This window comes from Cetorhinus maximus, chromosome 11 (assembly GCF_964194155.1).
Source record: "Cetorhinus maximus chromosome 11, sCetMax3.hap1.1, whole genome shotgun sequence".
NCBI classification, from domain to species: Eukaryota; Metazoa; Chordata; class Chondrichthyes; order Lamniformes; family Cetorhinidae; genus Cetorhinus; species Cetorhinus maximus.
Genome location: NC_135889.1, coordinates 49,211,766 through 49,228,207, shown reverse-complemented (window position 1 = coordinate 49,228,207; position 16,442 = coordinate 49,211,766). Strand labels below are relative to the sequence as shown.

Genomic DNA, 16,442 nt, shown 5'->3' with positions numbered 1-16,442 from the left:
GTCATCCTCACTGAATCATATCTTACGGATAGTGTCCCGGACACCACCTTTACCATCCCTGGTTATGTCGTGTCGCACCGACAGGACAGACCCAGCAGAGGTGGCAGCACAATGATATACAGTTGGAAGGGAGTTGCCCTGGGAGTCCTCAGCATTGACTCCGGACCCCATGAAGTCTCATGGCATCAGGTCAAACATGGGCAAAGAAACCTCCTGCTAATTACCACATACTGCCCTCCCCCAGCTGATGAATCAGTGCTCCTCCATATTGAGCACCACTTGGAGGAAACACTGAGGGTGGTAAGGGTGCAGAGTGTACCCTGGGTGGGGGACCTCAATGTTCATCACCAAGAGAGGCTCGGTAGCACCACTAATGTCCGAGCTGGCTAGACTGGGTCTGAAGCAGGTGGTGAGGGTACCAACAAGAGGGAAAAACATAAATGACCTCATCCTCACCAATTTGCCTGCCCTAAATGCATCTGTCCATGACAGTATCAGTAAGTGTGACCACCTCACAGTCATTATGGAAACAAAGTCCCGCCTTCACATTGATAATACCCTCCATCGTGTTGTGTGGCACTGCCACCATGCGAAATGGGATAGATTTTGAGCAGATCTAGCAACTCGAGACTGGGAATCCATGAGGCATTGTGGGCCATCAGCAGCAGAATTGTCCTCGAACACAATCTGTAATCTCAGCCTTGCATATCCCCCACTCTACCATTACCATCAAGCCAGGGAATCAACCCTAGTACAATGAAGAGGGCATGCCAGGGGCAGCACCAGGCATACCTGAAAATGAGAAGTCAAACTGGTGAAGCTATAACACAGGACTACTTGCGTGCCAAACAGCATAAGCAGCAAGTCATAGACAGAGCTAAGCGATCCCACAACCAATGGATCAGATCTAAGCTCTGCAGCCCTGCCACACCCAGTCATGAATGGTGGTGGACAATTAAACAACTCACTGGAGGAGGAGGCTCCTCAAATATTCCCGTCCTCAATGATGGGTGAGCCAGCACATCAGTGCAAAAATAAAGCTGAAGCATTTGCTACAATCTTCAGCCAGAAGTGCTGAGTGGATGACCCACCTCTTCCTCCTCCAGAGGCCCCCAACATCACAGATACCAGTCTTCGATCCACCCCATGTGATATCAAGAAATGACTGAAAGCACTGGATAGTGCAGTATCCCTGACAAAATTCCGGCAATAGCACTGAAGACTTCTGCTCCAGAACTTGCCGCGCCCCTAGACAAGTTGCTCCAGTACAACTACAACACTGGCATCTACCAAGCTATGTGGAAAATTGCCCAGATATGTGCTGTACACAAAAAGGACAAATCCAACCCGGCCAATTACAGCCCCATCAGTTTACTCTCGATCATCAGTAAAGTGATGGAAGAAGTCATCAACAGTGCTATAAAGAGGCACTTGCTTAGCAATAACCTGCTCACTAACGCCCAGTTTGGGTTCCGCCAGGGCCACTCAGCTCCTGATCTCATTACTGCCTTGGTTCAAACATGGACAAAAGAGCTGAACTTCCGAGGTGAAAGTGACTGTCCTTGACATCAAGGCAGCATTTGACCAACTGTGACATCAAGGAGCCCTAGCAAAACTGGAGTCAATGGGAATCGGGGAAAACTCTCCACTGGTTGGAGTCATACCAAGCAAAAAGGAAGATGGTTGTGGTTGTTGGAGGTCAGTTATCTCAGCTCCAGGGCATTACCGCTGGAGTTCCTCAGGGTAGTGTCCTTGGCCCAACCAACTTCAGCTGCTTCATCAATGACCCTCTTTCCATCATAAGGTCAGAAGTGGGGATGTTCGCTGATGATTGCACAATGTTCAGCACCATGCGCGACTCCTCAGGTACTGAAACAGTCCATGTCCAGGTGCAGCAAGATCTGGACAATATTCAGGCTGGGGTTGACAAGCTACAAGTAACATTCGCCCACTCGAGTGTCAGGCAATTACCATCTCCAACAAGAGAAAATCTAACCATCACTTCTTGACATTCAATGGCATTACCATCACTGAATCCCCCACTATCAAAATCCTGGGGGGTTACCATAGACCAGAAACTGAACTGGACTAGCCATATGAATACTGTGGCTACTAGAGCAGGTCAGAGGCTGGGAATCCTGCGCTGAGTAACTCACCTCCTGACTCCTCAAAGCCTGTCCAGCATCTACAAGGCACAGGTCAGGAGTGTGATGGAATACTTCCCACTTGCCTGGATGGGTGCAGCTCCCACAGCTCTCGAGGCTTGACACTATCCAGGACAAAGCAGCCCACTTGATTGGCACCACTTTGACAAACATTCACTCCCTCCACCACTGACATACAGTGGCAGCAATGTGTACCATCTACAAGATACACTGCAGGAACCCACCAAGGCTCCTTAAACAGCACCTTCCAAACCCACGACCACTACCATCTAGAAGGAAAAGGGCAGCAGAACACCATCACCTGGAAGCTCCCCTCCATGTGACTCACCATCCTGGCTTGGAAATATATCGCCGTTCCTTCACTGTTGCTGGGTCAAAATCCTGGAATTCCCTTCCTAACAGCACTGTGAGTGTACACCACATGGACTGCTGCGGTTCAAGAAGGCAGCTCACCACCACCTTCTGAAGGGCAACTAGGGATAAGCAATAAATGTTGGCCCAGCCAGCAAAGCCCACATCCCGTGAATGAATAAAAAAAAGTTAGTTTAGCTAGCTCTGCTTTCATGCCCTCATAATTGCCCTTATTCAAGTTTAAAATACTAGCCTTAGGCCCACTCGTGTCTCCCTCAAAACTGAATGTAAAATTCAATCATATTATAATCACTGCAATCAAATGACGCCTTCACTCTGATGTTATTAATTAATCCAATCTCAATGCCCGATACCTGTTCTGATTGGGTCCAGAACTAAGAAAAGTGCTGTTCTAAGAAAGTATCCCAAAAACATTCTATGAACTCATCATCTAGGCTACCTTTGCCCACCTGATTTTTCCAGTGGGTATGTAGATTAAAATCCACCATGATTATCCCTGTATCTTTCTGACAAGCCCCATGCCATAGAAGTGAGCAGCACTATGATATGGAGCTGCCAACCAACCCATGCTGCTACTTAATTCTGAGAGGAATGGCCCCATGCCCTGAGCTGCCTATGTGCAAATATTTGTTATTGGAGGGTGAGCAGCACTTTGGAAGTGAACTATCGAGTCAAATGTTTTGGCTGCTTGCCCCTTTAGCTTCTCTGGAATATAATGTCCTTTCCATGATCTGGTTACCAAAATTGTGCACAGTACACCAACAAATTTAAATCCCTTGATTTGTGCTTTACATCTCTTCTCATGAAACCCACTAGCTTATTTTTCCCTGGGTATAGATGAGCACTAGGTGACAATTTCATAGAGTTATTTGCAACTTTTGCTTTCACCGATGTGTCTATTGACTGCTTGACCTGTTGCTAAGCGTTCGCATACTGAATGGATGCCCAAGCATTTGTTCATTGGTTACATAAATGTATTCCATGGAGCCTTGAAGCCGCACATAAAGTTTTAATCTATGTTCTCGTTAATTTGCGTCTGTATACCTCAAGCTTCTGTTACAAACATATTTTGATATGGTCTAAGATTTATCCACCAGTGAAGCACCAACAATACCTTAACACTCTCAAAATTCAAACAGTAACAAAGCTGCAAATCAGATGAGTGTAAACTGGAGATATTACTGGGCTTCAAGGTTTGATATGCCAGTGGTAATGGGCTGTAAATTTAATGCTCTTGAAGTGCTAGGATAGAAAAATATCCAATTATGTAATGTACATTGCATTTTTGTTTCTACCATGTCAAAATAAAATTGAGTTGACCTTTTTAGTTATTGAAGGGAAAAAGGATTGTTTAAACATTTTTTAAGTGTCAGTCTCTACCAGTCTCTTGCTTGTGGGCCCATTAACAGGAGGGATACTGCACTATGAAGTGATGGGGCACAGGTGTCTCTGCATGTAGTTCCTCACAAGTTAAACTTATCCAATCTAGTGAACCAGCGGAGACATTTTTGTACAAGATGAGTTTTTTTTAAATCATAGAATTTGGAGCTATATTTCAGTGGATCTCTTCACCTTCTAGAAGGAAGCTGCGCTGCCCTGACTCTCTTTGTAGCAAATAAAGCTAAGGGGAAAACAGCACTGGATCTAACTTGGTCACTATTTCGTAGCTGACTATGAGAGGAAAGGCCCGAACATAGTATAGCATCCACCATAGGTGAAGGTGAGGCAGGTTGTATTCTGAATACCATTCACCTTCTTAAACTTTAGATGTTGTTGTCTTGCCGTTCTAGGATAAGACCTTTGGTCTGAAGAACAAGAAAGGAGCAAAACAGCAGAAATTTATCAAAACTGTCACAAATCAAGTCAAGCATGGACAGACAGGTGGAAAGCAGGTACAGTAAATTAAATGTTGAAGGCCTGTAACTTGTGCAACATGTGGTTGCCTTTCATACAATGTAATCTCAGACAAATTGGACAAAATCTTCCAAGTTTGTTTCAAAGGTTGTGCTGGGGAATGCTTTCAGCTCTGTTGCAATGCTTGAAAACCTGAATGTCAATAACAAATGATTTGAAATGATCAGATGGTTGCAAAAACTCCATATGTATGTCAGTTAAGGAGAGACTTGTACCTGGGTGGCAGTATTTTATTAAACTGGAGCTGTGAGTTAGACAAGTGAATTCTATTTCGGATTGTTAACGAATCATTGGGGTACTGAAACTCCTTTGTCAAAAAGCTGGAGCAGGAAAAAACTATAGTGCTTCCAATCAAAGTTATTATGCACTTCTTTTGCTTGTTAAGAGATTGTTTATTTTCTTCTTTAGATACCTTATGGTGAAGAAAAGAAGTCTAAGAAAGATGATAAAAAGAAAGAACTCCAAGAGCTGAATGAACTTTTTAAACCTGTAGTAGTCGCTCAGAAGATCAGCAAAGGTATTTTTCCTGTTTGTCAATTCTGACTCTACTCATTCCATCATTTAGATTTAATATTTGATGTTTCAATCTCCATTGAGACTGATAACTTTTAAAAAGAGCTATGAATTTCCCAGGGACTGATTCAAAGGATCACTCGGCAATTTAAGATTTTTACTATAACACACTGAGTAATGTTTAGTCTGTTGATTTTAGTAGGCAGCTAATACATTAAACTACAGAAAAGGCATTCCCTAGTAACTACTTAACACAACTGAAAAACCCAAGCCACGCTTATACATTGTACTGCACTCTCCAAAGAATTGTAATATTGCTGTTAAAGTCCAAAATTCCTCCCTGCTCTAACAGGATCTTTTCTCCCTGCTTCAGGGTGAATCTTTCAGTGTCCTTTTAAACAAATTCCCCTTTACTCAACAATTTGAGCTTAGTTGAATGGACTTTTCCATGCAAGTCCCTCTGGTGATTCTGTGGTCTTTAATAACTCTTCACAGTCCTTGTTTCCTTAAACACAGGTTCTGTCCTCACCAGCCTTCTTCTTGGTGGTTAACCCAAAAGCAGTCCTCCCCTGCCTGGCATAGCAACATCCGTTACGGGCCGTCTTCCCCAAAACCTTTAGTCTGATTCCCCCTGAGAGTCTGCAAGCAGCAAGGATAGCTGTCTTCTCTTTTTGTGTCCAAGTGTTAAATGTGCACCTTACTTTCAATAAGTTTCGACCTAGGCCTCTGTCCCCATGGCAACCAGGTCGCATGGGTTTGTCTCTGGGCAAACTTGTATGATGTCATGTGCTGCTCTCTACTACATTTTACCTTGAATTAAAGGAGATAGTTTTAATCATAACCATCTTATAATGTCCAGCAGTCATAATAATAATAAATACTGGCAGATAATTAAAATACTATAATTGCCCTAAAACGGTTCGATGTTCTTCATTTTGCCACAAGTGGTAATAATATTAGTGCCAATTACTTTAGACTCAAAATGGTCATGGCTAACCATCGATTTTGCCAGTGGTCAAAACTGTACAGCTTGACATTTTGTCTGAGCAAAATCATTTACCTGTCAGATATGACTCATTGATTCAGCAGCCTCAGCACAATTATTGTATAATTACATTGTTACAACCACACGAGATCAGTGATGTCCTAATCTGCAAGTATCAACATTATCTCAAAACATACAGACTACAGTTTTTGCTTCTTTCCTTTTGTAACATACCATGTGCAAAAGTACAATACCAAGGTAATACTCAGATTTTTCTTTCTCCCCTTACGTGACGTTGCCTGTTCCCATTTTTGAACAAGTTGCGTCATGTCTTCATTGTCTACTCATCAGCTTCTGCCTGTCTACTCCCTTTGTCTTTGGTCTGGCCTTTAGCTTAGAATCACAGAGACATGGTATGATAATAACACAGGAGACCACTCAGGCCACTATGTCTGTGAGAGAAACTCAGCTAATTCCACTCCTTCCCTTCTCCCTCACTTTCCCCAGAGCCCTGCAAATTCTTTCACTTTGGGTACTTATCCAATTTCCTTTTAAAAGCCTTGACTGTATCTGCCTCCACCATACACTCAGGGTAGTGTATTCCAGACACTAACCGCTTGCTACATAAAAACACTTTATCCTCATATTGCCCCTTCTGCAAATGGGAGCAGTTTCTCCCTGTCTATTCTGTCCAATTCTATCAAGTCTGCTCTCAACATTCTCTTAAGGAGAATTGCCCCAACTTCTCCTATCTATCCACATAACTGTAGTTCGTCATCCCTGGAACGTATCTCGTAAATCTTTTCTGCACCCTCTCTAATGTCTTCATATCCTTCCTAAAATGCAGTGCAGCAAATTGGACACACTATTCCAGTTAAGCCCAAACCCACAGTTTTAAAGATTCATCATAACTTCCTTGATTTTGTACTCGATCCCTCTATTTATAAAGCTCAGGATCCCATATGTCTTTCTAACCACTTTCTCAACCGGTCCTTTAACCTTCATCGATTCGTGCACATATACCCCCAGGTCTCTCTGTTCTACACCCTCTTTAGAATTGTACCCTTTATTTTATATTGCCCCTCTGCATTCTTAATTCTTTCCTACCAAAACGTACCACATCGCACTTCTGTACATTAAATTTTATCTGCCCCTCTGTCCAGCCTATCTATACCCTCTTGAAGTCTAATATTATCCTGCTCAATGGTTTACAATACTTCCAGGCTTTGTCATCTGCAAACTTTGAAATTGGTCCCTGCACAGCTAAGTCTAGGTCATCAATACATATCAAGAAAGGCAGTCCTATTACCAACTCCTGGGGAACCTCATTTTACACCTTCCTGCAGTCTGAAAGACACCTCTGCTCCTCTCTCTTTTCTGTTATTCAGCCAACTTCAGATCCATGCTGCCATTTTCCATTTTATTCCATAAGCTTCAACTTTGCTGGCAAGTCTATTTTATGGCACTTTATCAAATGCCTTTTAGAGCCCTGTGGTGCTGTGTACTTGACTCTGGCTGAACTCTCTCGTTGTACCATCTCTACCACAATTATTCAGAACTGAATACTGGCTGCAGAGGGAGATGCGCTGAGGAGACTTACCATTTGCCAGGTCTTCCCTGACTGCCTGGCAGTCACCCCTCCACTCTCTGCCTGCACATTCTTAAGCTGCAGGGTAACCACATCCAAAAACATGCTATCCACAAAACTCTGTTTTGCGGATGCACCACAGTGGGTCCAGCTGCTGCTCATGCTCTGAAACCCAGAGTTAGAGTCATTTCAGCTGATGACAATTTCTGCGTATATGGTTCTCCAGGACACAAGAAGCACCCTTGAGTTCTCACAAAGAACAGGATGTGTATTCCATGGTCTGAGATGCCCTGTGATGCCTCTACTTTTTAGACTAATTAAAACTTAGAAATATTAAAGATTTATATTTTTTAAAATCTCACTGGCTACTTGCCAATCAGCACCTTTCCTTGTATGTTTAGTCGCTTTTAGTTTTTGTTGCCTTACTCCCTGACACTTACACTCACTCCACTCTGCTGCTCCACCTCTGATCTCCTTCAGGTACACACTCCTTCCCTCTGGACTCTCCAAACAACTAACCATCTCCTGCTGTCCTGTGATGTTACTCCTTGATTTCTTCATTGATTTTGTTCTTGCAATGCTCACTCTGTCCTCTGCTGACGCCCAGACACCACTTTTATCAGTTGGGCTTTGGCACTGTTTTCCCTCAGGCCCACACTCTCTGACTCACCCTATATCATTCCCAATTATTACACTATCTTTCACTGTCTGTTTCCCACATTGTTTTTTTTTTCTCCTATTTCAGCAGCAACTACGGTGCAGCATCGCAGGACATTGGGCCAGCAGGAATAGTGCACCATATCAGTGTTTCTGAATCTTCAGTTCTTCATAGACCTGCACAGACTTGGTAGGGAGAGAGATGTGTTTCAGAAATCAGCTGATGACATTAACTACATTAATACCAAGGATGTACTAACATCCAATATCCCCTGCTGCCCCAAACTCTAGCCCTACTCCTAAAGAAAAACACATCCTGTATGTTTGTGATAATGCTGAGAATTCTGGACAATTCCATCACATAATAACAAAATAAAGGCCTATAATTTTAACTGTAACAGAAACATTCTATTAAGTTTCTTGGTAAGCAGCTGTTATAATACTGGATTCTTGCCACTAGCCACATTGTAACCCATTTATTCATTAATGTGTATTTTACGCTGGTCTATGTCATCTGAAGCATGATTCTATTATTACCTGTGCAAATCTAGAGTTCACTAATGTTTCTGGACAGATAATATTGCAGTGTAGGAATTGCCCTGTTATACAGTGACCTGAATCAGGAACCACAGCAGTCATCGCCAGACATGAACCTTTTTGGTGAAAATAATTAGAAAAAGGGAAAGATTCGAAAAAGAATGTATTACAAAGAGAATCAAAAATGAAATCAGACAGTACGACAGAATTTTACTTCTGACTGTCTAAAATTAACTTTTGTTAATGTAGGCCAGGTACTTTAAGGTTTCAGTATGCATTCAGTATACATTTCAAAATAACACTGACCTTTGCCATGTAGTATTGTCTTAGATGTTGCTGTACTTAAAACTTACATGCTCTTGATGCTATTTTAAGTTAACCTTTTGTATTTAGTGTACTTTTTAGTTGAATAAAGTATATTTGCTTTATAGGAGTAGAAATTGTTCCTATCCTTAAAGGGATAATTTGGTTAGAATAAATCCATGTAAAATAATAATGGAAACAAAAACAAAATGCTGGAAAAACTCAGCAGAGTTAACATTTTGAGCCTGTATGACCCTTCTTCAGAGCAGGACTCAAAATGTTAACTCTGTTTCTCTCCCCACAGATGCTGCTAGATCTGAGTTTTTCCAGCATTTTCTGTTCTTGTTTCAGATTTCCAGCATCTACAGTATTTTGCTTCTATATTAAAATAATAATGGGTCAGTTTTATCACAGCCGTGGAGACCTTTTTATGGAATCTTTTCTGGGATTGGCAGCAATGGAGCAGCTCTTAGGTTGGTTTACAATGGCACCTCTTGTTTGCGTGGAGTATTCTGGCTTTCTATTAGAACAGCATAGGAGGGAGGGTGTCCCTAATTGAGGTCCTCATCCCCCATGTCAGAAATTTCTGCTGTACAGTATTTTTGATTGAACAATGGAGAGGAGTACTTTGAACAAAGGGTACTCTCTGCAACCTCCACACACACCCTTTTCTTCCATACACCCGCCCCCCCAAATCCTGAGTTTATTCCCCTTTTAAGTTGTAACCTACTCCCAGCCAAAGCAAAGATCAGGCTTATTGCATAATTTACAGCTTTTAACTTCCTAGTATATTTACTGATGTAAAGTGCATTAAAGTTTTAGTTGTAATTGAACTTGTTGAATTTTCAATGGTTGCTTTGTGCTTGGTCTCAAATCCCCAGTGAGGTTACTGATGATGCCATCCCAACATTTATACAATAATTAAGCTAAGGGAAAAATTCAAAAAGGAATGCGTTACAAAGAAAATCATAAATTAGATCAGAGGAGGACAATAGAGTTTTATTTTTGCCTGTCTGAAATTAACTTTTGCTAATCTAGACCAGGTACTTTAATGTTTCAGTGGTTATGGAGGATCCATATACATTCCAAGGTAGCACTGACTTCTGTCAAAAAGTATTGTCTTAGATGTTTCTGTAAGTTTTAAGTAGATATACTTGATTGTATCTTAAATTACTCTACCTTAAGGAAAAAATATTTTTAGAAATAAAAGGCCAAGTAAGGGTAGAAGTTATTACTGCAAATTGTGACTTCTGTTTGCTTTTCCTTCTAGGAGCAGATCCCAAATCTGTGGTCTGTGCTTTTTTCAAGCAAGGTCAATGTACCAAGGGTGACAAATGCAAGTTTTCTCATGACCTGACCCTGGAAAGGAAGAGTGAAAAGCGCAGCATGTATGTAGATGCCAGGGATGAAGAGCTTGAAAAGGGTATGTTGACAAAGCAGAGATGTTAATTTAAGTTTATTACAGTAACTTTCATTTAAACTTCTCATTTGGTTCCCTTTTATTAAAAAAAAAGCTAGTGAGACATTTGTATGCATTTTATAACTATGTTATAAATAGTTAGTTAAACATAACTCAGGAATGCTTTTATGGGCAAGCATTATGCTGAGTAATTTGTACCTACTTTTTAGGCCTTTATGAAAAGTTCCCATCTACCTTCTAAACATGTTTACTGCTCCAGTTTATATCTGCCATACTGTAAATGTATTCAAGTCTTATAAATATATATACAGTTTTTATATAGGTTTTCAGCTCAACAAACAGACTAATCTCCATTTCCGAATGTATCAAATAATGGTGAAAGAAAACTTTTTAAGTACGGAAATTGGATTCATTAGGTAACTCTTATATCGCTACAGTCCTGCAGCTGGCCATGTACACTATACCATCTGTGCCCATTGACAGAATAACATCAAGAATTGTTGAGGTTAATACTCATATGTGATATTATTGTGGTTGTAGTTGTATAAAGTAATGTCTTTACCACCTTGGTTTTGACTTGACAGAAGAGCATAACTGTTCTGCAATATAAGTTGACACCTAACAATTTTTACGAATTTGACCACATACCTCAACAATGGAGATGAGGGATTGTTTTGGACATTCCCAGAGATCCTTTGCTTATGCTCTCCATCTTTAATTTCATATAGCTCTCATACTTAAGTACTACATCAATTTGGTATTTTTTGTTCTATTCACTTTTTGGAATAAGTTCCCTGTTTCTTGCCTTTTTCCCATTGCAACACTCCCCATATATACTTCACACATCATTCATTAAATACCATTCTTGTTGTGAAACATTTCAGCAGAATATGTAACAGATGTTGAAACCAAGTGAGGAAGATTTTTTTATGCAGAATTAATGCCTTCCCACGTCAGTTACGGCATAATGTGAATGTGACTTTAGTTATACTTTACTCTGCCCCTTAAGTGGACGCTTCATTCCCCAGGAACCAGTTCAAAGCTATTCTCAACTCCCAATGGTTTGCTTCCTTTTCTCTTTTCAGCCAGGTAACTTATAATCTGTGAACTGACACTTTTATGCTGAGGGTTACCCTGGAGATTCCACCCTCTAGCCAAAGCTAGGCGAGTCTTCAGGCCTCATTTAAGTCCTCAGGAACTTGTTTCCTTCTATCTGAGCACATGCACTTTCCCCATTCTGCACGGTGAACCATAGAAACTGGCACTTGCACTCACTCTCCCACTTGCGCACTCGCTCTCCTGCACACACAGTCTTTCTATGGCCTGTTCTCTCCCCCCACCCCCCATCAAAGCCCATCTTCTTGGCAGTGTGAATCACATGGACCTTCTCTCCAGCAGAAATGCTGATTAACTGTCATCTAAATGCCCAACTCCATTCTATCTTGGAATTAAATAGACTGTTTAAGATACAACTGCACGCAATACACTAGCTGTGGCCTAACCAGCATTTTATGCAGTTCCAGCATAACCTCCCTGCTCTTATATTCTACATTGGCTAATAAAGGCAAGTATCCCATATGCCTTCTTAACCACCTTATCTACCTGTCCCGCTACCTTAAGGGACCAGTGGACGTGTGCATCAAGGTCCCTCTGATCCTCGGTACTTCCCAGGGTCCTACCATTCATCGTGTATTCCCATGCCTTGTTTGTCCTGCCCAAGTGCATCATCTCACACTTATCCAGATTAAATTCCATTTGCCACTGATCAGCCCATCTAACCAGCCCGTCTATATCCTCCGCTAATCTAAGGCTATCCTCCTCACTATTTACCACCCCACCAATTTTCATGTCATTTCGAACCCAGGCCCCCAGAGTATTACAAAAATAAAAATACCTGGAAAAACTCAGCAGGTCTGACAGCATCTGCAGAGAGGAACACAGTTAACGTTGCTGTCAAGATGCTGTCAGACCTGCTGAGTTTTTCCAGGTATTTTTATTTTTGTTTTGGATTTCCAGCATCCGCAGATTTTTGCTTTTACCCCAGAGTATTACCCTGGGTCTCTGGATCACTAGTCCTGCGACAATACCACTACGCCATCACCTCCCCCTTCAATTGCTGAGAAGGTACTTGGATTTCCATTTCTGCATTTTCTCCAAATCTCAATTTTACTCACCATGGCCTGGGTAGCATCATCTTCCTTAGGAAAGACAGATGCAAAAGTATTCATTTAATACCTCAGCTATGCACTGTGCCTCTATGCATAAGTGTCCTTTTTGGTTCCTAATTGGCCCTACCCCTCCTCAAACTACCATTTTACTATTTATATGCTTATAGAAGACTTTGGGATTCACTTTTATCTTAGCTCTGTCTCTTTTTATTCTTACCTTACCTTTTCTTACCTCATTTGCTTTTTTACCTCCCCTCTGAACTTTCTATATTCAGCTGGTTCTCAATTATATTTTCTACTTGACATCTGTCATAAGCATACTTTGTCTTCCTTATCTTAATTTCATCTCTTTTGTCATCCAGGGATCTCTGGATCTGTTTGCCCTACCGTTCCCTTTCAAAGGAATATACCTTGACTATGCCTGAGCTATCTGTTCTTTGGTGCACAAACAAGGTATATTCCTTGAAAAGAGAAAGATAGGGCAAAGTGATCCAGAGCTCCTTGGATGACAGAAGAGATCTTGTTGAAATCAAGTTTTGTACAGTGCTCCGTCACCATTCGAAGTGCAATGTGTACTTAATGTGAGTTGCTTCAATTTCGGTGTTAACATTTTGACTAAGACCTCTGAGGCCATTTCTATTTTTCTTAATCTCCAAATTTAAACAGAAGTTAGAATATACAATTAAATATTTATAGTTCTCAATATTTCTAATGCCTATTAGTGCATTTAAGTGTTGGGTTGACTCTTTTAACCTTTTTGTGTTAATATTTGATCTCGATTAGATAAATTTACTTTCTTATTTTAGACACAATGGAAAATTGGGATGTGAGAAAACTGGAAGAAGTAGTGCAAAAAAAACATGGTGATGCAGAACAGAAGAAAACCGTAATAGTAAGTACACACTAAGAGCCAAAAAGACCTTCGCATTGCATCACTCAAAGGGCAGTGCAGAGACCTACCATTGTTTCCAAAATCTGCTCAGCTTTGTGACCCCTGTGTATGCTGGATGACCTTGAATCACTCCAATCCTAACATCTCACAGCCCAACTGGTTGTTGTGATGCAAGATCCAAATTTGGGCGATGCATGTGCAGGCTGCTTGTTCATAGTTCACTGTGCAAAAAACTGTGAAGCTGCAAGATGGGCACTGTACTCGTGTTATTTAAAGGGCAATGCATCCAAACTGCTGATAAGATTTTGGAACTTTTTGTATTGCAATACTGAGGTACTTTGAGCTGTTTTGGAGGTGTGATGAGTTCCTGGATTTGCCAGAGTGTGTTGCTGCATTCTCACAGGGGGACTGGAGGTGTAGATGACCAGTCCATACAAAGGCTGCAACAGGTTTGCGATATTAGTGGCAGTGCCCCTGGGTCTGCAGGATGTATGGAAAAGGAGTAGAGGTTGCGGAGAGATCAAGCTGTGCATCATACCCTTATCCAGAACCAGAGTTCTCCAGGTTTATTGACAGGAGACTTTGTGGCATGCCAGCCAATGCTGCATCATCTCGATCTGCATGTACATTAGTCCTCTCTCGTATGCTGCCCCATCAAGATTGGTCTGACTAGCCCTGTATTCACTGGAGTTTAGAAGAATGAAAGGGGATCTCATTAAAACATATAAAATTCTGACAGGGCTGGACAGACTGAATGCAGGGAAGATAGTTCCTCTGGCTGGTGGGGGTCTAGAACAATGGGTCACAATCTCAAGATATAGGGTGGCCATTTAGGACTGCGATGAGGAGAAACTTCTTCGCTCAGAGGGTGGTGAACCTGTGGAATTCTCTACCACAGAGGGCTGTGAAGGCCAAGTCACTGAATATATTTAAGAAGGAAATAGATTTCTAGACTCTAAAGGCATCAAGGGATATAGGGAGAGAGCAGGAGTATGGCATTGAGATAGAGGATCAGCCATGATCATATTGAATGGCGGAGAAGGCTCGAAGGGCCGAATGACCTATTCCTGTTTCAATTTCTCTATGTTTCTATGAGGCATGCCAAAAGGCTTTTGAGAAATTAAAAGCCACCCTGACAAACGAACCCATGCAAGCTGCCCCAGACTTCAATAAATCTTTCAGAATAACTGTCGATGCAAGTGACATAGGAGTAGGAACAGCCCTACTCCGGGAAGATGACTCCAGAATTGAAGACCCGATTCGCTACTTTTCCAAAAGGCTAAACGATAAAGAGATGTTAGGCATTTTGTTATCTCTGCAGCGTTTCAAGGTCTACGTTAGCGAAGGGCATCGAGAGGCTCTAATATATATGGATCATTTCCCTTTAAAGATCCTGGTAAAAGTTAGTAACCAATGCCAGGTTTTTCCACTGGAGTTTACTCTTATAGCCTTTTAACCTAAAGGTTACACGCATTGCTGGAAAGAATAATGTCATCGCTGACACGTAATCCAGTGCATAAGTCACAAGGGAATGCAACAGACATGGAAGAACTGTAGCATAACTGAAATATAGTGTGAATGATAGGATGTGTGGAGAATGTATGTGTACGTTTTCTCTTCCCAGGAAAGCTGAAAAAAAGTAATCAAAATTCAATTTTTTTTCCTGCCAATCATGTGGCCTTTGGCATTTGAGCAACAGACATTAGCAAGTCACAGTCAAATACCTAATTAAATTTGGACATCCACAGTCATCTGGGGAATTCACACATCTTTAAGGATGGGCCAACACAAAAGACTATGGAGTTACCAGATTGCCTGCCTACATGTCTCATATTAAACAAAAGGGAAGATCAAAACCCACAACACAGGATGTGAAATCAGCATAAACACCATCTCTTATTTAGAAAAGGGCACAAACTTGTGAAAAGCCATTGGGTAGAGACATGTCTTTTGGGTAAAAAGCCATGGTTTTTCTGCTTCGAAAAGTTAGCTGAGAGCTGTTTGCAGTTAGTTATCAGTCATCAGTTGATCCGAAAGCCAGACCACGAACTAGCTGCGAGTCATCGAGCAGCCAAGGTAATTGACAGCAATACCTTGAAAGTGGGAGGTCCCAACAGAGAGAAGAATCTTGTCCTCCCCACCCACGTATTCTAGTTTAAAGTTTGCTTGAGAATGAGCTCCTAGCTATTCAACTACAATAAACATTACAGCCTGTATGAACCTTCACATTACAAGATCCTCTCTTCAACTTTAAAGTATCAAAACTATCCAAAGCAGTCCAGGCCTGCCATGCGGGAGACTGGAGATAGTAAACTGAGATGCCTGTAATCTGTATAAATACATTACCTTCACTTGTATCCAATTTTTTTGAGAAAGAGATCAAGTGGGTAACAGTGCATTAATTCTGGCTAAGTGTGAGAGAATAAATAACTTTTTTTAGCACTCAAAAGCTTGCTGCTGAATATATTTAACTGGAACACACTTAAAGGGGTAAGAAACGCACACCTCTTTCCTTACAAAACATTCTGATCATGGGTAGAAAGAAAACACACACATTCTGTCTGGAATACCTTCTGTGCCCCAGTGTTTAATTTATCATCATTTAAATTGTAAAAATATTGTCCATTGCAGCTTGAAGAAGGACAGGTTGGATGCATTAGCTTAGCCTGCAAACAATGCTGCCAGTCCTCCCAGCTGAGTACAGCAGCAGCAGGAGGAGTGGTCAGCTGCGAGGGACCAACTCAGCCAAACACTTAATCATGCAGATGAGGTGGATGCATCAAATTTCGATGTTAGCTACCTTGTTCCGTTTGGGCTTCAATGACCAGCAGATCTCCCCTGACTCCGAGGGCGGCTAATTGTTTTGCTTCTAGGCTACCACCCATTATCCCCACAGTTCTTTTGCCCTCTCTAGGGACACTTTTGGGG

The 16,442-nt window shown here is 41.5% G+C and overlaps 1 protein-coding gene across 1 annotated transcript in view; it reads left to right on the top strand.

Annotated features, from left to right (window-relative positions):
• Positions 1-16,442, top strand: part of zc3h15 (zinc finger CCCH-type containing 15) — a 40,214-nt gene that overhangs the window by 11,145 nt on the left and 12,627 nt on the right. Inside the window, exons 2-5 of the mRNA XM_078551908.1 lie at positions 4,328-4,429; positions 4,860-4,968; positions 10,305-10,457; positions 13,429-13,514. Coding sequence (XP_078408034.1) covers positions 4,328-4,429; positions 4,860-4,968; positions 10,305-10,457; positions 13,429-13,514 — 450 coding nt within the window. The remainder of the gene's footprint in view (positions 1-4,327; positions 4,430-4,859; positions 4,969-10,304; positions 10,458-13,428; positions 13,515-16,442) is intronic.